The 25,231-nt window shown below is 40.0% G+C and overlaps 1 protein-coding gene across 25 annotated transcripts in view; it reads left to right on the top strand.

Annotated features, from left to right (window-relative positions):
- KIAA1217 (KIAA1217 ortholog) overlaps positions 1-25,231 on the top strand; it is a 199,660-nt gene that overhangs the window by 84,796 nt on the left and 89,633 nt on the right. For 15 of the 25 annotated variants that reach the window (XR_011724152.1, XR_011724151.1, XR_011724150.1 and 12 more), the window contains 3 exons: positions 188-268; positions 8,496-8,691; positions 23,774-23,972. Coding sequence is in view for 22 of the 25 variants with exons in the window: in XM_071735024.1 (XP_071591125.1) it covers positions 188-268; positions 8,496-8,691; positions 23,774-23,972 (476 nt within the window). In the remaining 3 variants the exon portion in view is untranslated. Of the gene's footprint in view, positions 1-187; positions 269-8,495; positions 8,692-15,209; positions 15,326-23,773; positions 23,973-25,231 lie in introns of those variants that run through there. The other 10 variants (XM_071735041.1, XM_071735038.1, XM_071735019.1 and 7 more) reach the window with 3 other exon arrangements.

The raw sequence follows: 25,231 nt of genomic DNA, 5'->3' as shown, positions 1-25,231 counted from the left end.
TCTCCTCTCCTCTCCTCTCCTCTCTTCTCCTCTCCCTCTCCCTCTCCCTCTCCCTCTCCCTCTCCCTCTCTGCTTCCTCACCTCAGTATGTGTAGATTATTCTCTTTTAATTTCTGTTCTCCATTTTCTTTTCCTGTTAACAGTTATCTTTCCCCTTTCCCTTTCTTTTTTTCTCTTTGATCCACAGGTTTTGCAGTGCATGTTGGTCTCCCTTCATTCAGAACTTGACATTCAAAGGTACTTGATGAAAATTGAATCCTCTCAGAGAGTTAGTACTGTAATTTCTTTTTTCTGCACTCTGCTGTGGATTGAGTTTGTTACCCTTTAATTGTGTGCGTCTTGCTTCACAACTAGTGTTCTTGAATAAATATGGATCTGCATGCTTTTTCCCTCCCTATTTCACAGCAGTGAAGTGTTATTCATATAGATTAATTGCATATGGGAGTGTGATGCATGTGCATCCCTTGACAATTTTTAAATTCTAACTTTTCCTTTAATGGCATGATAGACATTAAGTCCACATTCTTATCCTAGGTGCTTTGAAATCCACCAAAATTCAGTGGGAGATTGTAGATAAAGTGATCCCTACCAGCTGTCCCAATTCTAACTTTATTGATGTATCTGTGCATGGAACTGGATTCAGCAGTAAGTCTTGCTGCAAAGGTGAGGACAGTTCTGTGGGCACAGAAGTAAATATTTTTGTAATTGATGCCCAAAAAAGCTTTTCTGCAGCTGTGCACCTGTGAAGTTACCTGTATCTCACCTGGCTTCCTGCTGAGCTCCTCTATTTCTCTGTGGCTCGTAAGGCCATATATTATGGGGGTTTTCCCACCCAGGCAGTGCCTATGCACATGCCTTTTAGCTACGTATATGGAAGGTGGCTCTGCATGGTTTCTGCTGCAGTAAAAGTGGAATCACAAAAGCACCAAGTTACACATGCTGCAAGCAAGGAGTGAGGCCTTGGAGCATGCAGAGTGCACAGTGCTTCATTTGCACTTGATTTGTCTCTTCCCAACTAGTTTTGTTTTTACTTACAGGATCTAAATAGGCCAATAAACATGCGGACCACAGGGAAGGGTGGGAGAAGCAGAGGTGTGGAAGGCCTCTCCCTTCTTTGCTAAGGAGATGGCCTTGAGGGAGAGAAAAAGAAGCAAAAAGGCATGGTGACAAGTCGGGATAGAGGAGCAGGAGAAGCTCCTCTCTTCTGCAGCATCCCTCTTAAAGTAGCCCCCAATTCTCCCCAGAGCAACAAGCACTTGATCACACATTTACTTCCATGAGTAGAGGCTAAAAATAAGTAAGCAGTTGTGGGTGTGCTGCTGCCAGAGGCAGCCCTGCCTACTGCTTTCTTTTCCAGGCATCTGTTCTTGCTGGGGGCTGGCAGCACCCACCCTGCCCCCAGACCTCATTCCCACTCACCAGCCTGGGTGCTGATGGCTCATTTTTTGGTTATTTTTAAAGCAGCATGTTAATTAATAACTTTTCTTAACTTGTAGAAGCGTAGAAAAACAGGTTTTTCCAGAACCACTGCATCGTGTGCCTTTGCTTTGGGAAAAAGGCACCATAAAACCAGACCCTCCTCCTGTTTTCCTTAGAGACATGTGTGGGAGAAAAGGGATGGGTTGACAATAATTTTCTCAAATCAGAATACACTATCCCCTAGATACATTTAGGCATCTGGTATATATATATATTTTTTTTATTTTATTTTTTTTTCCCTCCTTTCTGCATGTGGTTTTAAGCATGGAAGGATCCTTCCCCTTTAATCAGCATAATGACAGTTTTTGTTTAAATCATCCCTTTTAATCTTCAGAGTTCTCATGACAGTTTTGGGGATTGTGTAGGTAGGAGTTACCTCACCCGCTGCTGATGAAACACAGCCATCTCCCGGCTGGAACAAGGGGTCATGCTGGCTCATGAATACTTCACAGTAGGGTTTTTAGGAGGGAAAAGAGAAATAGCTTCCAACTGAAACTGCCGTAAGATTTTAATTAAGACAAATGTTGATGGCCAGACTGGAATTTATGGATAACTTATTTAAACAAAGTAATAATAAACTGAAACTATGATGCAAGACTATGACAGACTGTGAAAGAACAAATTTTGCTGTGAGCAAAATTGATGGAGCCACAGAAAACTGCGGGGAAAAACAGTGAGGTAATCAGTCACTTTGTAGATTTGGCTGTCCCACATAAATAAATACTTCATGTCACAAACCATTAGAATAAAGCAGAGAGCTTTATAATTTCATTTTAAAACGAGAGATTTCTTTTACTCGGTGTGATTTTTGTTTATTAATGGGTGACTATTTGCTTTGTCTATCATTTTACTTGAGCTTCTACCTTAAAATCTCAGATTGGCATTTGGAGGAGAAAACCTTGGGTTTGGACAGAAACATATTGAAAAATATTTTTACATTTTAAAGTGGATGGCTTGTTTTCTTCTGATATTCTATGTATTACAAAGAGATGCCACAGCATGTTGCATATTTCAGTCTGGACTTGTCTGGACCAATTAAGCTGCTCTTAGAATGGGCTGCTGAGTTCCTTAGGGCAACATTTTCAAATACAAGTTCCTCCAATTAAACATCCGAATAAGAGGTCTGGCAGTTCAAGTGCTGAGCACCTACAGCTTTTATTGCTTCTAATGAATATCTTTACTATAAACATGCAGCTTTCCTGAAAAACAGGCTTCTATTTATCTAGCAGCTTACAGTTAGAAACCGAAGTTTCAAAATATTGCTTCATGTCAGTCACTTATAAAAGAATTTTGTGGAAAACTTTCTCTGCTAACTCTGGGGATCACCCGGCTGAAGAGCGAGCCGTGGTCCTAAGGGTGAGCAGGAGCTGGCAGCCTGTGGATGTTTCACAGCACTCAGGATTAAAAGAAATGGGCTTTGGCGGCTCGCCACAGCAGGGAGTATGCAGCTGGCCCCCAACAGGAGCTAGCAAGGCTCCTGGGAAAATGTACAGATTTTTAGGATGATTTGAATGTCATTACAACCTAAAAATACAGCAGATACATTCTGGCATGTTAGTAGACATTGTTTTTTTTCCACTAGTTGAAGAAAACTGGAGTCAGCGTCAGCCAATACAAAGTGGTGATAAAGAAAGTGGTGTCATAAGCAAAGAGGAGTTTTACCTTCGGAAAAAAAATTACAGAATCGAGTAAATAATCACTTGGCATAGTGTCCTGATCCCACCATAGTGATGGGCTCTGGTAACACATGGCTGTCACTGATCATTACCAAGTTTTAATGCAGCACCTTCCTGCCACAGCTGGTACCATTGGCTGAGTTTTCTTCCCCTACTTCTTATTCACAGTGGGAGAGAAGTGGAATGCTTTCTTTTACCTTACTTGGGAAAATTCTTGTGGGTTTCTTTCCTTCCCTCATCAGAGCATGAAAAGATCTGCAAGGGGCCAGTACCTCAGGTTCATGTACACTGAATTCCTCATTTTGCCTGATTACAGCACTGTAGGTGACGTGTTGAGGGCTGTGATTTGTGCTCTGCTTGCAGTGAGTATGGTGAGCTCTGGCTTCCCTCAGGACTGCTGGAGGCAGGAGGCCAGTAGCACCACAACTGAGGGGGAGCATCCAAACCAGAACATTCCTCAAAGCTGGGGAGGCTGCAGGCAAGTGAGTACCTTGGTTCAGCACTAGAGATGGTGGGCAGCCAGGGCTCATGCACTGTCTCCTTATGGAGGAAGAAAAGCTTCAAGCCATTCATACTGTAGAAATTAATGTTGCCACCAAACTGAGAGTGCTTCTGAGCAAGGACCAGCTTTGCAATTCATCATTGATTCAACAGAAAACAGTGAAATGTTTGTGTTTGAAATAAAGAAATAAAGGCCAGAGATATCCACTAGCCCATGGGCAGGCAGCAGGGTAAGCAACTCCTACAGAATCTGCCTGGTGTCCAGTGGTCAGTTGCCCTCCTGCTCTCTTCAGCTCACAAGAGCATGGATGCTGGCATGTGCCTGCTCCTGGTCTGATACTGTCTGCAGCTAATGGTGTCTGAAAGGAACATGCCACAGATTTTTCTGTCTCATAACAGTGAAATAACACAGAGAGAAAAGTGTGCAACTCGTGAAAGCTGGTTTTATGTTGCATTCAGCTGCTGAATCACCTCCCTGTCCTGTAATTTCTCCAAGTGACAGAGTATCTAAATACATCACTTGAGTGGATGTAAAATGAACATGTTTGTATAGACATCTATAAGTATTTAACTTTTCCAAGAAAGAGCTATGGGAAATATTGGTACAATAAATGCTTAAAATAGGAGCATGTGGGTAGTGTTCGCTTTCTCTCCTACAGCAGTATGCCACTAATAGCATGTCCAGACTGGTAGAACACTGTAGTTGTGATAACATAGGACTCAAAAGACTCCGTATCTTTGGAAAAAGCAGATCCTACCTTCAAATGACCGTAATTTGGATCTGACACAAATGTGAGGAAGAAATATTATTGCTGCAGTAAGAAAAACTGTGTCAATTTCGGAGTTAATAAACTCATCATACATTAAACACAGCCTGTTCATATGCATATTTGCAGTCTGTCACATATCCTGTGGCCGTCTTTGGTACAAGTCAGAACAAATACTTCCATTGAAGGTCAAGAAAAGCAGGTTTCCATTTTTCTTCTTTATTTGAAATGTCAAGAAGACACTCAAATAGTGGGGTTTTTTGCCCACGCGAAGTGTGTTCTCTACAGCACGGTTGGAAAAAGTTGTTTTATTGGGGCTGTATTATTTTTTGATGTCTTTGTTTACCACTTGTACACTGCCAGGAGTGCTGGCAACTTCGAAGATGTGCAAGATAAGTTTCTTCTCCTGAAGAGATAAGTTTCTGTCAAGATAAAGGCTATGGAAGTTCCTAGAGACAGGAAATAAAAAGTGTGGATTGATCAAGAGATTAAATTAAAGCCTTCTTCAAGACTCCCTTAGTTCTTTTTTGTCTATGAAAATGTGTGAAGCAAATTTGCAGGAGAGATTTTTGGAAAGGAATAGAAGGAAAAAATGTTTCAGTTATATAGATTAGTGTGAAAAATAACTGGAAATGAGCATGGAAGGATGTTATGAAGAGGAGAGCCACAAAACTAAGTAGAACAAAAGAGTGAGAGGATTAGTGGGGGCAAATGTGAGCAGAGAATCAGAGGCAGAAGCATGCACTGCACTTGAAGAACATCTCTGGTACCTGTGACTGCTCTTTGCATTGGCATCTCTGCTGTGTTTCAGAGTTCCTTATTCAGGTACCCTCCAGTTTCTCTCATAATTATTTGAAATTTTATTAAATTCTAAGAGCCTTCCAGTTCTTGGCTTTTTTTCTGAGTCAGTGAAAGAACTAAAGCAGATATATTAAAAGTGCATACTTTGCATAAGGTGTGAATGACAGGCATCAGTTGTGAGGCATGATTAACCACAGTTTTAAATCTTGATCAAGTCCCAAGAGTAGTTGGGACATACTGGAGGTTCTGTAACTGCTACCTCCCTGTGTTATACATAAATATATACCCTGAAAAGGTTACAGGGTTCTATATCCTTATAAATAAAATTACTCTAAATGATTAAAAAAAAAAAAAAAAAGTAATCTTAAAGCAGTATGTAATTATATGGAAGTTTGAACAGAATTGTTTATCCTTATTTTGGCCATTCCTTTCTGCTGAGCTTCTTACCCAGAATTAGCAGAGGTACTGTTTTTTATCAGAGAAGTCCTTGTAGGCTATGGCTCCAAAAATTTTGCTTGTTCTCTCCCCACATCATGGGCTGGTTTTCCCAATAAGTGCTGCCTAGGAATCTGCATGATTATTAAGTAGCATCCAGCCCAGTGCTGATTGCCTATAATTCAAATGCTTTCTGATCAAATATGCATTCATACCTCTCAGTTACTTGAGTAGCCACTGTTGTTTCTGTGTTTGAGGATTTTTTTAATGATCTGTTTAAAATTCAGGGTTGTGCATGTCAAATAGCCTGAAGCATTTCATAAAAGGTGTGTGTGTGTGTATGGTGGGTCTCATCAATAGGATGCATTGGTTTTACATTTGTAGCACTCCACTTACTAGAGTGGAACTACTATGGAATTGCACTGGTGTCTGTCAAGAGAGGGACTGGGATTCATATCTGAGCAGAATCTGTCATGTGCCTCTGTCGTGCTTTGGAAGGCTGCAGTACAACTCTTGGGGTTGCAGTATTTGTGCTGAAGAATGCAGTTGCCAAAAGGGTCTTTTTTTAGTCACAATAATGCTGGCTTTATCATCTCCAGGGATCTAAGGCACCAAATGTTAGATCCTAAGGAATTGCTGCAGGGACAACCAAATAAACACATTGCTGGGGTTGGTTTCATCTGCACATTGACAGAACATGCTGGGCAACTGCAGGGATGAAACTTCTCCATTGCTTCTGGTAATAAAGTATCCTCTTACTGCTTAAATATGCACCTGTTCATACGTGTCAGTGCTAGATACATGTAACTGCATGTCTCGAATGGCACATGGGGATTCAAATGAAAGAGAAACGAGAAAAGCAAAAGCAGATTTATCTTAAAGAAACAACAGCAGTCCCCTTCCTAACAAGCTCTGAAGTGGAACACTTTTTTGTAGTCTTTTTGTTACTTTTTTTTTTTTTTTCATCTTGTTTTATTTTTAGTGATTTTCCTTTTTTTCTAGAAAGTGAGGAAAACATGCCTTTCAGCTCCCTAATAATGGATACATATAGACAACTTATTAGTACAAGGAACTACAAAGCTGCAATAACTTGGCTTGGTAGTACTCCTACTGTAATATGCCTGTGTAAATAAAATACTATGGCAGTGATGGTTCCAAGCCATTTTGGAAATCTGAATGAAGAAGTACTGACTAATCAAATTCTTTCTCTGTGTTTGCAGGTCACTTGTCACCTCTGTAAGTTTTCAGGCACGAGTCCTTGTATTTACAACATGCAGACTACTGCTGACTGTGTCAGAGGCACTTCAATGCATGCTTTAGTTTGCTGAGAACAAATACTGTTAGCTTGAAGTCCGGCAAAAATTCAGTGCTCTTAAACAACTTCACTGCAGGACATTGGATAATACCTAATATTTCACTGTTAGTATTTCTGAAGTGAGAACTTCTGGAGGATTTAGCTTACTTGTGAGGTATTTCTAATTCATTGTAGTTTGTGAGCAATTGCTCATGTTGTCAACAGCAGGCCCCTATAGCCAACTAATGAAAATTTAGTAAAAGTTAACGTTCTTTATATTTTCGAGGTCCCATAGGGAATATTATGTGATGCATGCTATTGCTGCAACAAGTTCACCTCATTTCACTTGAAAAACCACTGAAGAAACCACATGTCAGCAAGATAAGTCATCTTGCCTTTCTAGAAAGAAGAAAAATCTTTTCTAGATTTTGACAGCGTCTTCAAACCTTGAGTTGAAGTTGATTTTACTGCGGGGGGTTTCTAATGTACTAGCATCTGACCTTAAATGACAGGGAATAAGAAAGTTTATGTTTTGTGACATCTTGTGCTTGGTGCTGATTATAGGCATTTATAAAGTTCATATTTACATACTGGTTTTGAAACAGAGTAAGCTTACTTTGCTTTCAATTTGTGCTTGTACGATGTCTGTTCTACTTTGTTGTGATACAGACTTTGTTTGAGAGACTGGAAAATTATTTGTCCAAAGTAATAGTAACATCTGACTGGGGGAGTTTCACTAAGTAATGTTGAGTGTGCTTCTTAAAGCAACTGCTCTTCGTAGGAAGCACTTAAAAAGTCAGTTATAATTAGCAAAAAAATTCAGGATGTTGTATCTCTTAGTATTCAGGATGTTGTATCTCTTATTGAGTGTGTATTTGTTAGGAAGATCTTACAGTGAAGTAAACAGAAGTGTGTAAATGAAACCATCTCTCTCCTCTCCTAAGAGAGTTGACTTTTTTCCAGATACTGTGTTTAGCAGTTTACTGGCATGATTGTACAGTAAAAATCATACTTAATCTGGTCAGCTAATGAATACATTTCTGATTCATGTTAATGCAGCAAAAAGCAAAATAATAATTTGTGATTTCAGCTGGAAATGTTGGATGGCTATTTCAGCATTGCTGCATGACCTGTATCTTTCATAGATAGGACAACAGAATGTACTGAGATTCATAGCTTACAACTACATCAAAATAATACTTTTCAGGGGATTTTTCTTAGTAGACTTGTCAACGTAAGAGTGTTTGTGTGTACATGCCTATGCCATAGCGCTTGCTTGAGCACCAAGGAATGGCATTACCATACACCTAATTAGTACACCTTGTTCTCAGGATTTTGTTAACAGCAAAATTTTCAGTGTGGATGTACAACCATAAAAACAGTAGCAGAATACTCAAGGACACTGTTTTCCTAAGTAACCTACACAGAAGTGACATGCAGCATACCAGTATTTGCAGAAGCTTGGACTTTTGGACTTCTCTTTGTTTTTCTCCTTTATATTCCAGTTTCAGTAGGCCAACAATGAAATGCTCTGTTTTGCAGACTCGAAGCCCAAAGCTGTCCCAGAGCCCGCAGTCCAATTTGGGTGACCAGACAGAACACCTCTCTGAAGCATCTGCAGATTCCTTAGAGGCCATGTCCGAGGGTGATTCTCCAACCCCCTTTTCAAGGGGCAGCCGCACCCGAGCAAGCCTTCCTGTCGTGCGCTCAGCAAACCAAACAAAGGAAAGATCACTGGGTAAGATCCTGCTTCAGTCCTTCTCCTTTCTGCAGCCTTTGTGCACTTAAAACAGTCTTTAGATAGCTTGGATTTTAAAACTGAAGACTTTGGTAGCACAGTATTTTTAATGTCAAATTGTTCTTTGGAAACGAGCTCAGTATTATGCACTGTGTAGCTTGAGGAAATGCTGGAATTATTTTCAGAAGGTGTGAAAGCGTGCTGGAAACATGGTAGACCAGGAGAAAGATGCAGACTCTGCTGTGAAATACTGAATAACTGTTAAAACCCAATATATTGCGAATACTTTTTGTCAAGCCTGCACGCTATGTGGCAGTGAACACAGTACAAGGTTTCACTCTCATTTTCAAACAGGAGACACAAGGGTTCATCTCTTTGAAGAGATGCTCTCTTCAAAGACAGAACTGGCTGGAAGGAAGCTAGAGATACTATTGCCTGGCAGATTCAGCTCTTAGTGAAAAGTTTTGGTATTTCCGTGGCCTTCTGTGGCTTTCCAGGCAGAGGATTTTAATGGATGTGCTGACAGAGATTCCCTTTACTTTGAGACAGTGCCCTTCCATCTGCTTGGTAACATGGGTGACATGTTAGCACAGGTGGATGACTGTGCTTCCTGAGTTCTTTCCATATCTAAGGGTTGCATTAAGCCCAGCTGTGAACCAGAGCTCCTTTTATAAACGTGGATTTTGTCCTAGAGGCTGCTCTCAAGTGATGGATGGTACAAGTAAAAGCTGTTTTTTTGAGGGAAGACACCAGAGGGCAGTTAAAGTGCTGTGAGAAGGCAGTATTAACTCACATGTGGATTGCTGAGGAAGGCAAGTTTTGCTCACAAGTAATAAACTGCAATGTTACTTTCCTGTAGACTCATCTCCCATAGAGAGTGACATAAACGGAAGGTTGGGCTGTAAGTCATACCATGCTTGTAAGCTTGTCACAGTGGTTTACTTGTTCTTCAACAATTTAAGACCGTTTCTGTCAAGAGCGCTATGATATCTGACAAACACAATAAATGAGAAGGAGACAAGGCTGGAAGGGGTCTCACCCGTCCCCAGAGCTGGCAAGGGCAGAGCAGTGGAGCATGGAACAAGGGGCTGATCCGTGCCCATACCATCTCACACAGCAACACGGCCACCTTCCCACCTTCCCCAAAGCCCATTGAGCCACCAAATGTGTCTGTCCCTTTGGGGAGAAATTTCAAAGACTCCAACCTGAACAAAACTTTTTGGTTTAGAGGTGTTTTAAGAGCAAGTGTGTAGCACATGTATGTTCACTATACCTGCAGAGGATACGGTATGTCACTGCTGGCATGGGCATCCTCAGAATGGCTTGCTTCACCTTGAGATTTTCTGGAAAACATGTATTTGCTTCAATGTGATATCAAGTGAATTGGGCCTTTGCAGGTTCCCATGTGACTTGCAGTCCAGCCTCACCACATGGGTTTCATCTGGCACTCAGCAATTACCCCAGGGCACATAGGGTATCTCAGCTCTGAACTTCTGTTTCAGATACGAACTGTGAATTGTTAAATGGCTTTCAAGAAGCTTTTTGTTGGCATTAAAAGGAGTGGCCTGCTATGAAACTATGTTTTGTGCAGTATTTTCTTGCCCCAAAGCTGAGATAGAAACAGCTTTCTGATTGTTAGAGTATACACCTGAAATTGTGGAAGTCTTCTGGAAAAGACTTAAGTGCACTACAAATCACTACAAATAAATCTCTAGATTATAGGAGGGGCTGTACTGGATTAGACCAAAGGTCCACCTGGACCAGTATTTTGTCCTCAAGAGGGACCATAGGCAACTAGTCTAGGCAAGAGTCAGAGCAGAGTAAGGATATGTCTGTGTGAGCCTTCCCAAGTACTCTACCGCCTTCAAGCTATCTTTAACGTAGGGATTTCGTGGTTATGGTTTCTGCTTGTATAGTAACTAACCTTCAAGAGATATTTCCTTCAGGTATTTGTTCAGTCTCCCTTTGAACTCATGTAAATTTTTCACATCCACAACAGTGAAGTTTTGACTTTGGCAGCAACTTTCGTTGGTTTACTTCCCAACCCTCTCTTTTTTCTTGCTTTGTTTAGTATTTGCTTATCTACTCTAAATTAGTGTCATGCCCCCTTGTCCTTGTGTTGGAAGTGACAGCAAACTAACTTTGCTGAGATGAGAAGATGGGAGCTGCAGAAGCTCACTGTAGAGTAGTCCACTCTTAAACCCTATTTTTTGCACCTTTTGCACGTACTGCAATGTGTTGTCCAGGTCCTGATTGTGGATGGTCCAATGAAGATGTATCATCTGATTTAATTGCCAAGATTTCAGGCCTTGTAAAGCACCCTATCTTAGCCTGTCTTTCCTATACTAGAGATCAGACCTTGGCTTATCCCATTGTGAACAGAAAAAATGTGGGAGGGGATGTAGTACAAAGCATTTGAGTTCAAAGTTTTTAGATTGGAAACTGGAGCAAAATAAGTCGTTTTCCACTTGCATTGCAGGAGGGGTCACAGCTACATGTGTGGCTTAAAGGATCATCATACTAGCCAAATAGGAGGTAATATATTGTCACCACCCTTCAGTCAGTATTTCCAGGCTGTTACCAGAACTATTAATAGCAAATAGTTTGGTTTAAAATGTAGTGTAAAAATTATTCAAAAATAGTTCCATATTAGATTATCATACTTCAATGCCTTTCTTTTGTAATAATGCTCTTTTCAGTCTTTTCTGGTACTGTTCTAAGTCCACCATAAGCAATGTTCTGAAATTCTAATTTTGAGAATCTTTACAGAGCGTGGCCCTGTTAAGATTGGGTTTACTTCTGGCAGTACAAAGGGAGCGTTTATATTTAAAAACCTGGTAACTGTTTATAGCTTCAATTTTAAAAGTGTCATGAAAATATTTCTGTTCACATGATTTTAAACAAACTATCATGACCTCCCTTCCCATATCTGTCACTTTCTTAATTTAATCTAATTTAAATACAAACTATGTTTTGATCCTCATTGATCATCATTTCAGTGAGGAAAATTACCAACTTTTGTGAGTTTTTATTAATTTTACATTTAGTATCTAAATGGCATTGTTTTAAAAACAAAGACTTTTTTTTTTTTAACTCTAATTCTCCTGTAGGTTTCTATTTTATTAACTACATATGAGTCTGTTTTAAATTGTGGTCTGAATTAACATGGACCTGGAGAAGGAATAGTGGTAATGCATTTTGGCTACCCCAACATCATGGTTTTGTCAGTCAGGACTAATCTAATAGGGCAAGGTATTCTGTCATCCAAGACTGTTGCATGCCATGTGGAGCTGACCCAGAAAACAGTAATCCAGTTGTGGGCCCATTTAAAATTTCAGCCACAGCTTTCAAAATGAAGGTCTTAGCCTTTCTTGGCTAAGAGGTCCATCAGAAATCAGCACTTGTCTCATCAATCTGCAGCCTGGAGACAAAGTGAGATATTGAAACAAATTAATTCACTGTGGCAAGAGAAAATGAAATGTATTTTAAATTATCTGTTTGAAAGCTGGGAGTTTTTCCAGTGTGATAACTGTGGGAAAAAAATTATCTAGCAAAACTGTCAGAGCAAGAATCAGCTGAAACCTGGAAAGTGCTCAAAAGCTTTCAGCAAACTTCCCTTGAATTTTTGCCTGGAGGAAGCAGAACCTGACAAGCACCCAGCAAGGTTACACCAGCAGCCAGGCTGTGCCCGTGCTGAACCTCCCTGCTCTCACTGCTCTGCTGTCTCTGCAATGAGATGAGAATTAACAAATATTTTCACACGTCTCTCGTGGGGCACATCTGTACAAACTGGGGGCCTGATCCTGTGTGAGGCCAGGTGCTGGCACCGTCTGCAGTGGCTGAACAGTCAGGGAGGTTGAAGTGAAGGGTGTGATGACAGCCTCTGACTGCAGTGACAGCTGTAGGTGCTCCCTACAGTGCAGTTGGGATTAAGGAAGAACTTGGTATTAGGAGAGATTTCCAAAAATGCACAAAGAGTTGGGTTTGAGAGGTCACTGAGGAGGATGGAGCCACTTGGCTCAAGGGCAGCAGGCACCTTCTCTGGGTGTGCCGGCCAGGGTGCCCAGCCACCCCAGTCCTGAGGAACAAGGAGCAGAGGATGACTGGGCTCCTCACTGGAAAACCTGTGCCTAAAATTATGTGGCAAGGAAGGGCCTCTGCAGAGATGTCTGATCCTGCCAACATTTGCATTTCATTTGTCTTTGGAGGGATTACTCAGAAGACTAAAATTATACACATGCTTAAGGATTGGCATGGGGAAAATCTTAAACCATCATGGAATTTTCTGAATATTATTTGTTAACTCCTCAACCCCAAATTTTAGCAGGCATAAATTTTAGTGGCTTGCCATTTTCTATGGAAATTACATTACTGATTGTAATAGTAACACCTGGATCTTCTGTAGCATTTCTTGCAGGTTTCTCAGAGCCTGTTAAAAAGTCAGGGCCGTGGTTACCACTTTGCACACAGGGAAGCTTTAGCAGATAGAGGGATAGTGACTTGGTTGCTGTCACCTGATGATAGAAACAATTCTCTTTGTGTGTGCATGCCAGGTACTGTAAGATTTAAACAGAAAAATATTAACATTAAATGTAGACTTATATATTATATTGTTGGCAAATAATTTTTATTTAGTATTTATGAGCAAGAAATTAAAATGGGCATGTTGAGTCAGGCAGAAAATGTGTGAATTGCCATAGATTTTACAAGAGAAGCCTGTGATTTGTTAGCAGTGGTACTGCCCTCTCAAAGTCCTTAGGGCATGATTCGAGCCTAATGAAATCAGCAGGATCTTCAGTTTAATTCATGGGAGAGGAATTCCCTGGGAACTGTATTTCAAGTTAAGGCTAAGTATAACTTTAATGTATTCAGTCATCTTAAAGAAATTTTCCCTATCTTGTCTTTTTACAGTGTATGAAAAGCAGCCAAAATGCAAAAAGGTCATGTAAATATTTGCTGTCATGGTCAGATACATTAATGTAGGCTGGCAGGTCCATAGAAAAAACAGCCTGAAACAACTAGTTCCAATTACTGAACCGAAACACAGACCCTAAGAAATTATAATATTCTAAGGTAACAGCAGTTTTCCTGTCCATCTTTTCTGGACTTTACCTCCTTTCACATTTCTTTAAATGATAGCTGAATTTTTTGAACTTGGAATGAAAAATAATCCCCCCTTCTTGCCCGAAATATTTTGCATCAAAAGAGGAAAAGAAGATAAACAATCATGTTGTCATATGGTAGTTTTTTTCTGTTTAATTTTTTGTCCCTACATGATTTGTGAAACACAGCTTTATAGAAGAGTGAAATATGCATCTTCCCAGGCTGGCATCCATTCAATTATTGTTTACTTAACAGATTCTTCTTCCTCCAAGGGAATGTCTTGTGTGAAAAACATTTGAAAATGCCTGAAAAAAAAAATTGTTCCAAAAACCAAGATCTTATTTGGGACAAACTGTCTCAATAGAAGCACATTCTGTCTGCCACTAAAAAGCTGCTAAGCAGTATATTTTAGAGGCTGTGTCACACAGGAGCTGAATTTGACTCCATTGCAACAGGCTGTGTCAGCATGGATCCAATGGGCTCATTGCAGTGATACTGGAGTAGATGTGCAGTGTACTAAATAAAAATATCAGCTATGGAAGTCTGTATCTGTTACTGCTATATCTGTTAAATATTTCTGAATGCAGTATTCTTATTTTTCACTGCAGTAGTAGCAAAGTAAAAATGGGTCTTCACTGTATACATAGTGAGAAAGTACTCCTGTTGCAGGACCTTTTAACATGAATAAAACAGAATGAAAAGTGATAAAGGGAGAGGTAGAGTTATTAGGGTCCAAACTCATAAAATGAATAGAACTATGTCAAGGTGGCAGTGACTTTCTTCTGTACCCCAAATCATGCCCACAGAGAAGGTACAATGTATGTCCTGCTCTACCACAGCTTCTTATTGTGAGTTAGCAGCAGCAATTTGGTCTTTCAGCATTTGGTGTCTTCTGGAAGAGAGATCTGGCAGCTGCAATAGCTTGTGCAGGCCAAAATACTCTTCAGGGGAAAGGCAGGAGGCCAGATGGAGCTGTCCCAGAGGTCATATCTGGCACAGGAGCTATCACTTCGACAATTTTGATCTAATTTTCATGTTAGGTAAAAATTTGTAAGTCTGCCTCTCATACAGTGTCACACAAACACCAGACCCTTCTGTTTACACATGGGCATGCAAAGAAAAAAGTCTATTGCAATTCCATGCATTGAAAGTAGTGCAAGATTCTGGCCAGAGAAATGTAGTACTAGCCTGTCCCTCAGCGCAGTTTATTTAGGATTTGCTGCCAGTGCTGACAGCAAGTCTCTGAATGAGGACAGCTCTTGGATTTAGTCATTGTTCCCAGTACTGTTTATATATTTAGGTAGTGATTCTAATGCATAGTTACTATGCTGGGCTTGAGTTCAGGTTCTGTTCTCAAATGTTGTCATCTCTGTGATATTATAAAGGCTTGTCTCAGAGAAGGGCAAACAAGCTGGAGAACAAGTCCTGTGAGGAGAGGTTGAGGGAACTGGGAATGTTCTGTTTGGAGAAGAGGACGCTGGGTGAAGACCTTATTCCTCTCTATAATTACCTGAAAGGAGGTTGTAAGTAGGTAGGTGCTGTCCTCTTCTCTTGAGTGAACAATAATAGGACTAGAGGAAATGGCCTGAAGTCACACCAGGGGAGGTTTAGATTAGATCTGGGGAAGAATTTCTTTACTGAGAGAGCTGTCAGGCATTGGAATGGGCTGCCTAGGGAGGTGGTGGAATCACCATCCCTGGAGGTATTAAAAAATATGTAGATGAGACATGCTCTAGTGGGTAATACAGATATTGATATTGATATATATATATATATATATATATATATATATATACTGGGGAGTGGGGGGATGTTGACGGTTGGGCGCAATGATCTTAGAGGTCCTTTTGAAAAGTGACAGTTCTGTAATTCTGTGTCTCTTGGTGTCTCTAGCTCTCTTTTGCAGTTTTGGCTATAGAGAGCCCTGTTTTAATAGGATAAGAAGATAGTCACTGCATCAGAGTCTTGTTGATACCCTGGTGATTAAGATTTTCTCCTGGGACAACGGACTACACAACTCTTAATGTGGGAGCCCTTCTGGATATATTTTTAACTACTCAGCTGTTTCATAAAAGAGAGGCACTAGATACCATTGCTTCTACCCAGTTACCTCCTGTGTTCAATAGGCTCTCTTCTGGGTATGAGGACAGAACAGTGGATGTTGTTTATCTTGGTTTTAACAGGCCTTGCATAGCCTCATCATAGGCACACGATCTGGGGACAGATGGGTGGCCTTCAAGGTGAGTAGGCCTTAAAGCTTTAAAGTCTAACTGGCAGCTTGGTGGTTTCAGTGGCTTTATTCAGGGGGTGGACTCTGGGGTCAGTACTTTTTTATATGAGCAAGCAAGATGCTGGAATGGAACGACCATCAGAAAGGTCAAGTCTGTCATGAGTTTGGGAGGGCTTTTAATATGTTGGAAGGTCAGCTGGCCTCTCGCAAAGGCCCCGCTGAGGCAGAGGAATGTTCTAGCAGGAACTTGATGAAGGTCCACGGTGACAAATGGTGTCTGTCAGCAGGGACAGAGTAGCCCTGTGTGACAACATGGGCAGGGACAAATTTGCTTGGGAGCAGCTTCACAGAGAGGACTTAGGGCCTGACAGCAAGGTGACTGTGTTAGCAGCTTGTCCTTGCAGCAGTGAAAACTTCATAGCTGGCTTTAGGAAAAATATAGCCTGCAGGTCACAGGAAGTTATTATTCCTCTCAGCATTTTTGAGGTTGTACCTGGAGCATTATGTCCAGTTTTTGCTCCCCAATAGGAAGGAGATAATGACAAACTGGAATGAGCCCAGCAAATGGCCTCTTGGCATTCTTCTCCTTACCCACGCTAACTCAGGTCACGCATCTAAGATCCTGTTTTATGTGAACAAAAAATCAAGCTGCTTGTTAGGTGGATTTCTGGTGTGATGTTGTAAGGAGCTCTACTCCCGTATGATGATGGCTCAGCCCCTAAACTTGGTACAGACAGTAGTGAACTTTAGAAGTGAAGAGAATTTCTGCAGTCACTACAAACAGTTTGATATATGGAGCAAAATTAGAAAGTCGTGCATGGCCCATGTGACTTTAATGCTCCATAGCTATGGAGTGTTAAAATGGTGATATTCTGCCCTTGAACACATAATTTCTACATGGTTTAGTTTAAAAACAGTGTTTTTAAAAATAGTCACCTCTCAAGTAATGTGTGTTTGAGACAGTTGATTTATATAGGAAGAGAAAATAGAATTGGGTAGAATGTCTCACTCCCTTTTTGTGTGTATTCAAGAAGAAGAACACATATTCCAAGAAATTCAAGTGATGGGTTTTTGTCGTGTTTTGCTATTGCACCTTTAAAAATTACTAACAAAAATGTCCCTATGTAAAATACTTGCTTACGTGTCTTTGGTAGACACATCCTCTGAAATTTTACTAGTCAAACTGGTGCCTTTGGCTGGGAGCTGGCTGGACACAGCTTACTGGCTTTTTCAAAGGTCATGGGCTCAGCTTCTGGTGAACAAAAACAGTGCAGCTGCAAGAACCTGAGCAGGTGTGGCCTGAGCCTGTTCCTGTGTGGTATTCTGATTTTACTATATTGAATTGGTGACTGGAGTAAATGCAGCATGGCAGAGGCCATGGGCCCTCTGAAAAATAGCTCTGGTACACGTGAAATTTCCAGTTCATCTCTGTGCTGCTCAGCTGTCATTTGTTTATATTTTGTCATTGTAATGAATACCATAGAATTTTTATGTTCTTCTAAGTTAACTGACATTCTTTTGTCAGTTAGGGATATGCAAAAGTTATCTTTCTGGTCAGCTGAGCTGTTCTGGCAAGAGCAAAGGTATAGATCCATCTATTGTCCAAAAGTCATCCTGCCAGAACATTGTTTTCCACTGGGAGAACTGGGTTAAGCTGTAATGTTCCCTCAGACTTTCTAAATTCTGGAAGTAGCTGTCTGCACATGTTGGACTTGCTGACATAGGTATACAGACAAAGTTGTCTTTTGGCAATAGGCTACTTCACAGGTTTTATCTGCAATCAGATAGGACAAATACCAGTTTTTCTTTAGGTAAAAAAGTGGTCCATTTTCATTTTGGTTTGGTTTCTTTTCTTTTTCCTCTTAGTGAGCTGAATTAATATGTAAAAAAGTGCTAGTATTTGAGTGAAAGTTAAAAATCTTCATTTCTTGCAACACTTTGGTAGAAGTTTTGTGTGACTACTGAACTTTCTATGTGATTTTCCATTAGGTAACAAATCTATTGCAGAATTACAGAAAATCACTGTAAAAAGCAAAAAAGGATGAAACTGCAGTAAGAAGCAGTACTAAATTAAACAGTTTCTGGTTTTATTTTAATTATTATCAGTTTAATATCTTGAGCAAAACTCTTCAAGCTATTCCAGAAAAAGATTATATAAAATAAGTAATTGTTTTTATTTTATTAAAATATCTTCTTTTAGATTTTCTTAGTACTTGAAGACAGCTAAGGATATTTATAGACATTTTCTTAGTGTGGAGAACAGATTATGAGCAGGGAGTAGCTAATGGTAGCTAATAAGAGAGCTTCGGGCTAGAAATACCACAAGGATCATGGCCATGACATCAGACTAAAATGTGTGTGGTGAAATGGGAGAGTCAGGTCTTGAGGATGTGGAAAATAAGAACTACATATTGAGGAATTTCTTCCACACTGCAAAAGTTGTTACTGTAATAAACTTGTGTCTGCATAACTTTTGCAGCATTTGGTGATAAGGACACCAAGAAAGTATTATGTCTGTTCATGTGGTGTCTGGGAGGAGGAGAAAAATATGTCCTATGCTAACCTCACAGTCTTATATATTACATTGAAAAGAAATGAAAGAAACATTGGAAGGAGCTTGGTATTTTCATTTTTAAAACTGTAAATGGTGAACTGGATTTTGAGGGAATGCTTAGCAGTTTTTATTGTGAACCCCCCTGGATTGTCCTGTGGGGTACCAACAAAAATAGCTATCATCAAGACTTTTAAAGTTGTCCTTAGGTTTTAAATTTGATGTGAGTCATAACTAATGATTTTTCATAAGTGGGAAGAAGAAACAAGGGTTGATTTTCTTGTTTTTGCTTGTTGGCATTGCTGCTGACTTCACTTTGAGGGAAAGTACAGACAGAGCTGGTGACTCAAAGGACATAAAGTGGAAGATCAAGCTAAACCAGCATAAAAAGACAAAGGTTGTCCATCATCTCAAACAGATATGGATAACTGATGGTTAGGTAAAGAGTAGAACAAATCTAATACCAATTTTACCAAACTCTTAACTCAGTTTAGCCCAGGCTGATTTCTGGCAGTTCTCACTGATTTTCCTCACCATGTACTCCGTATTTCTTCACCTTAGAATAGTTTTCTTTGCTAACTGATCTGATTTGCTGTTGCCTTCATGTTTTAATCTTCTAATTAACTGGTTTGTAAGGATGATTCCTGTTCTGTAAGCAAAAGTGAGTTGTGATTAAAGCTCTCCTAAGCAACTAAGCTGCCCAACACTGAGGTCATTGTTAGCAATATAACCACAGTAACGTGGTGCTTAGTCAGGGTTAGGTCAGCACTGCATATTAAATAGAGGTGCTGAGAGGTGTGAGCTGGGTGGTATCATGCTGCCTGCACAACAGTAGCTTTTGCCATAAGGAATAAACCTTTACCAGTTACAACTAGGGAGTGATGATCTTGCTGGCATGGGCCAGCCTACATAACATTTTGGTTATGTAGCTCCTGGCTCTAAAGCCAGCCTACCTCCCACGAGTTCAGTATGGTTCACCATTATGCCGTGTGGGCATGTCCTCAGCTGCCAAGTGGGTTTTACAGCCCAGGAGCAGTATCTTGCCATGCATCTAGTGGGTCTGCATGAGCTGCAGCCTCTAAACCCAGCACTGGTGGGTTCAGTGTGTGCAAGAGGCACAGCCTATGTAAATCAGGCTGACAGTGGATTCTTCACTGCACTGAGTTGCATTTCATGTACAACATCCCTGAAAGAAATTATGAAACATTTTACAAGGCTTTCTGTCACTGACCCTTTAGTAAAGGGGGGAGCAGAAAGTCTTTTGGTTTTAAAAGAGCTCTGTATGCAGGGAAGGAAAGGGTGATCATGTGATGTGTTCGCATGATCATCATCAGATCTGAGTTTTATGCTTGTAAACTTTTTTTTGAATGCGTCCTTTCACCTCTTGGGTGTTTAATTTCCCCTACTATAAAACATACCTTTCTGTTGACAGGAAAGTTGTGAAACAATTTGTAAAGAGTTTTTAAGGCCTGGCTTGCACATAAATGTTTTCTGCTCTTGCTGGTGTTTAATGCTGTGGCCTGTTGGCCATAGGGTGAAGAACAATCAGAAGTTCCAGGAGTACCTCTGAAACTAAGTACACCAGCATGACAAAGGGGGTGGCTGAACATCACAGTTTGCCTTGCAGCTGCAGGGAAGCCCAGGACTAGCAGTATTTGGGAAGTATACCACCACCCAGGAGTGACAGTCATGGTGTTGTCTGACTTGCACCTTTGAAGCAGCTGCATGGGGTAGTTTTCTCATGCATGTTGATTTTCATGCCTGTATTCCTGAAGTAGCAGAGCATTTCTCAGTATTTGGGATGTGTTTTAGAAAACTTGGCACAATCTTCATGTTTCAGGTAAATCCATTGTAAAAGAAGCATGAGTGCAAGAAGGGGCATCAGGGTACCTGGAGACATTAACATCCGTTGCATTTAACTTTCTTTCCAGCACCTTTGTTGGAGTATGTGCTGTGCCCTGACAAAAACCATGCCTGAGTTATATTCTATTACTTCTTGCTTTAATTCTCCATGGGAGTAAATTTTAAACTGAAGTTAAAACAAACTTCAGAGCTCCAGCAGCTTCCATGAAGTTGGGCCTTTGGGTATTGTCGGTGTTCAGCGATTCAGCTGAGCAATGTGTGGGAGAAAAGTAACATCAATGGCTTAAAGAAATGGATTTATAGTCTCTCTATTCTGTCATGCTGAAATGGGATTTTTAGAAGTGAGCAGTTAGTTTTGTCAAGTAGGCTATGCCCTAAAGCATTGCTATACCATGATACAGATCAGACAACTCAAGAGGAAAGGCAGTAGGTTTTTTTAAGGGCAGATGATTTAAGGGAAAGTAAAGAAAAAATCATTTATTGTGCCTTTGAAAATGTCTTTTCCCCATACAGTGAGACTTTGACAAAACATTTCTCTGAGTTGTATGTTAAAGCTGTCTATTTTAAGGCATGATCTTTTTGGATAACATGCATATTTGCTTTGAAAATGTAAGACCCAAAGACATATGTAACTTTATTTTGGATCAATATTTTGTGGGAGTATTGGAAGACAGAGAGAGTCAAGACTGTTCTGAAATGAGATTTGTATATAAGGAAGATTTTTCAACTCTACCATTTATTTTGTGTTAATGGTTTCAGTAGCTTAATATTCAGCAAATTTTTAGTGGCCTGAAGTGCAAAACCGGCATTTTCTGTTTTCTGCACTAACTTTTAAACTGCAGAGAGGGGAGTCACACAAAACTGCAGAACTGATATGCAAAGTCTGTATTTTAAGCCAAAAAATCTTTTTTTGCAATTTAATCCAGGTTTCAACAGCCAAAATTATAGAAAGTTCCTTATGTTCTTCCTAAGAACTGAAAGCTACCAGCAAAAGTGAATTTTTTGCACATCTTTGAGCAGTGAAGTAAATGTAATTATTACAAACATGTGTACTTAGATTTTTTTTACAAATATAGTTAGTTTCAGAATACTGAAGAAAGTTTAGTGGGTTAGAATGTTTGAACACTAAAAGCCTTTTTTTTTTTTTTCAGAAGACCATAAAGGAATAAATTATGTCTCAAATCAATGTAGGAAAGGAAAAAGTTTACAACTCATTAAAAATAAAATTATTAGGAAAGTTCTCCTCAGTCTTTGATAGAAAACTACTCATTTAAAAAAAAATTCCAGAGGAAAATGGAAGTTTGTATTAGGATTTGTAAAGGATCTGATTACAATCTTAATTTCTTTTAATTTAATCTTTCTTAATGAAAGAAAGAGCATCAGCTCTTGATAATAGTAGGAAAATTTTGTTAACAGCTCTGTTCCATAAAAGCAGCTTAATATTAAATAATGGTTAGGTAATGTTGAGTAGTCTATTTAGAATTCAGAAAAATTAACATCTTCTCTAAGTATAAGTATAATGATCTACTCCCTGTTTGTAGGAACATCTGACTGTATATGTGTTCATTCCTCTGCAGCAATTACACACAACAGGGCAAAAATACTTAAGACTAAGGGGAAAGATGCCTCATCTTAGATTAAAATGCCTTCTCTTCTTTCCAATACATGCCTTTGTATTCTAGAACCTTATGTTTTCCCATTGGTTTTACTCAGAGCTTGTATCTCACCACTGTAAACTGAGCACCTCGTTGCTGGTGACTTTCAAGTGGGAAGCTGAGTTACCATCTAAGTTTTGTGATTTGCTGAGATTTTATGGTGACTGATGGTAACTGCAGTGAGAACCTTGTGTTCCCAACTATTTGTACTGGCCACAGGAGAAAAACATACACTGCAGTTACTGTGGTAAATTCAGTTTGTCCAACATACACTGCCTAGTTTTAGCCTACCTGTGTTGGTTACTGCTCAATGCAAAGGCATAGATGCACAGAATCTGCTCAGCCCCCAGGTCTGCTTGAAAATATAGTGAAAACTTTTAGCAGCCAGAATACCTGGCTGCCTTCTACCCTTGTGTCCCTAGCAATATCCAAACTGGGTGGTGTAAAACTGCTTTCATAGTGTATTTCCATGAGCTGCAGTGAAATCAGTGTAGACATTTCTGTAATCATTAATTCTTGAGCAGATCTGATATTGTTTTCCTTTTCCAAATACTTTGTAGTGGATAGATAGTTTTTGAGCCATTTACAAAGCATTTAGCTGTGTCAGTTCCTCTCAGACAGTTGTTGGAAGCTTCAGTGGTAGTGGTATTTTTACTGTCTTTTCTGCATTTTTCCCTCTGTCTCATTCTGAACAGCTAAATGTGTGCAAAGTAGATGCACCAAGTATATCTTGGTGGTCACCAAGCTGGAAAGCAGCTTGGCAGAAAAGGATCTGGATATCCCAGTGGACACTAAGCTGAATGGTATCCTGGGCTGCACTGGACAAAGTATTGCTGGCAGGTGGTGATCCTTCCCCTCTGCTCAGCATTGGTGAGACCACACACTTCACTGAGTCCCTGGTCTGTATTATTCATGGCTTTTTCCATTATTGCACATCTCACAGCCTCCCATTCCCTGAAAATAGAGAGTTAACTATATCAGAATGGTGGTCTTCTTGTCTTCAGGGAATAAGAATGTGCCTGTTTTGCAATTCAGTATCTAAGATTTCTCTCGTTCCTCCCAGAGTGCTAGGGATGACAACAGTGCTGTGAAACTGAAAGGATCCCAAATTGCTCTTGTTTATGTGTGAGATCCCAGTTTTACTCTTGCTAGGAGTTTCACCTGAGGCTTTATACTATATAATGCCAGCAGATTGAATTGCAAATATAAAATTCCTAGTGCTAAAATGAAAATCTGTTTTTTGAGGGTTTGTTGAGTAACTATGCAGCTAAAATACAAAATTTACGTTTAAGGAGTTATAAAAAGATAAAGTTCTTCCTCAGCTGCTTTAAAACAAATTTAATTTACCAATAGCTTCCACTGCAAAGCAGACTTGGCATGTTTTGGATTTTTCATTAGCCTTCTTAAGGTAAATTTCTGATTTATCTAACTAAAGAACAGTAGTAGGCTTCTCAGCAAACTGCCAGACTGGGGCAAGCATATTTATGTAATCATACCCCCATTCTATAATCTGTTCCAATAGTGTGTTGAAAGGGAAAATATTATATGTGCTTTACAAGTAAGGAGTGATTTGATTTTTGTTGTCTCATGGGTTTGGTCTGTGTTCCACTTAGAATTTGAAGCCCAGATCATTACTGTGCACTGAAGAATATGTAACTTGCTATTTTATTTTCCTTGTAGGTGTTTTATATCTTCAGTATGGAGATGAAACAAAGCAGTTGAGGATGCCAAATGAAATCACAAGCACAGACACAATTCGTGCCCTTTTTGTAAGTGCCTTCCCCCAGCAGCTGACAATGAAAATGCTGGAATCACCCAGTGTGGCCATTTACATCAAGGATGAGAGCAGAAACATATACTATGAGTTGTGTGATGTGAGGTAAGTCAACATGGAATTGCAGCTGTTGGGTTTTGGGTGGTTGTTTTTTGTGTTTGTGGTTTGTTGGGGTTTTTTTTTTTTTGAGTACACTTACAGAATAGAAAGGAGTGGATCTGATAAGTATCTGACAGTGGCCTGATACATAAGGGCATGTTCAGTGGTGTCTGACACTGCTTTCAACTGTAAGTTCAGTATCTGTTGCATAAGCCATTGATAAATGCCTCTCCTTGCTCAGATAATCACACAGTACATGTGGCTTCACGTATTTAATATTTTATTGACTTTTATACATAAATTTTAGACATAAATATTTAAACTACAGAACACAAAAATAACATTTACAGAAAAACTGTTATTTTCCTTTGCTTGTAGCAAAAAGCCTGATTGTTGTGAGCCTGTACGAGTCTCACCAAGGTCCTCACAATAGTGCCAATTATACATCACCCAACACTGCTGAATATTTGTGCCACCAGTGGCCACTGCTGTAGCAGCACCACCACCACCTTCCTGGTTTAGGTCAGGATGCAGCAGCTAATGCAGTCAAATCCCTTCACTAATTCAGAGCTTGATCAGTAAATCGCCTGACTAACATCTGGGTGCCCCTTTCTATCCCTTATTTTATGGGAGTGCAGCTGTTTAATTAACCATGTTCCTTCAGTCTTGATGTCTGTGCTCTTTGAGCCAGGAAGGACCAGGTTCTCAAGATCCCTAGAAAGTCCCAAATCGTGCAGCAGCAAAGTTCTCAGGCACCTTTCAGACATGATACACTGTAACACGAAATGAAATAAGGTGGGCTTTTGTGCCATTCTTTTCAGAAGTTATGAGATAAAAAGAATGGACAGAGGACCACAAGGGATGCAGAATAAAACAGAAAAGGCAGTTCCTCTCTAGCAGTCTACCACTAGTGTAGGAGAAGTATGTGGAAGTAAGAGAAGTGTACTGTCCTCTGCTGTCTTGTTTCTTCTGGAGATCCTGTGGCTCGGGTGCTTCTCCATATCATGCTGTAATTTAAAGAGCAAGTTGGAGCTTTTCTAGCCTTGTCATTTCTAAATCCCCCATTCCTCTTCCTAGTCTTTGAATTGCACTGCACTCAATTTTCTCACCTTTGTCTTGTTCTCAGGCTGTCTATCTGGTGTATTGTCATTAGTCAGCTTCTTAGATTTCAGTTTCTGGGGGGTCTTATCTTCCTTGCTTTGCAGACTTCCACACCCCTGTTTGGCCAGTGGAATGTCCATGTTAAGACCCATCTGATTTTTTGC

This window comes from Heliangelus exortis, chromosome 2, assembly GCF_036169615.1.
Source record: "Heliangelus exortis chromosome 2, bHelExo1.hap1, whole genome shotgun sequence".
Taxonomy (NCBI): Eukaryota; Metazoa; Chordata; class Aves; order Apodiformes; family Trochilidae; genus Heliangelus; species Heliangelus exortis.
The sequence above is the reverse complement of the archived record's forward strand: the minus strand, read 5'-3'. Positions and strand labels throughout refer to the sequence as shown.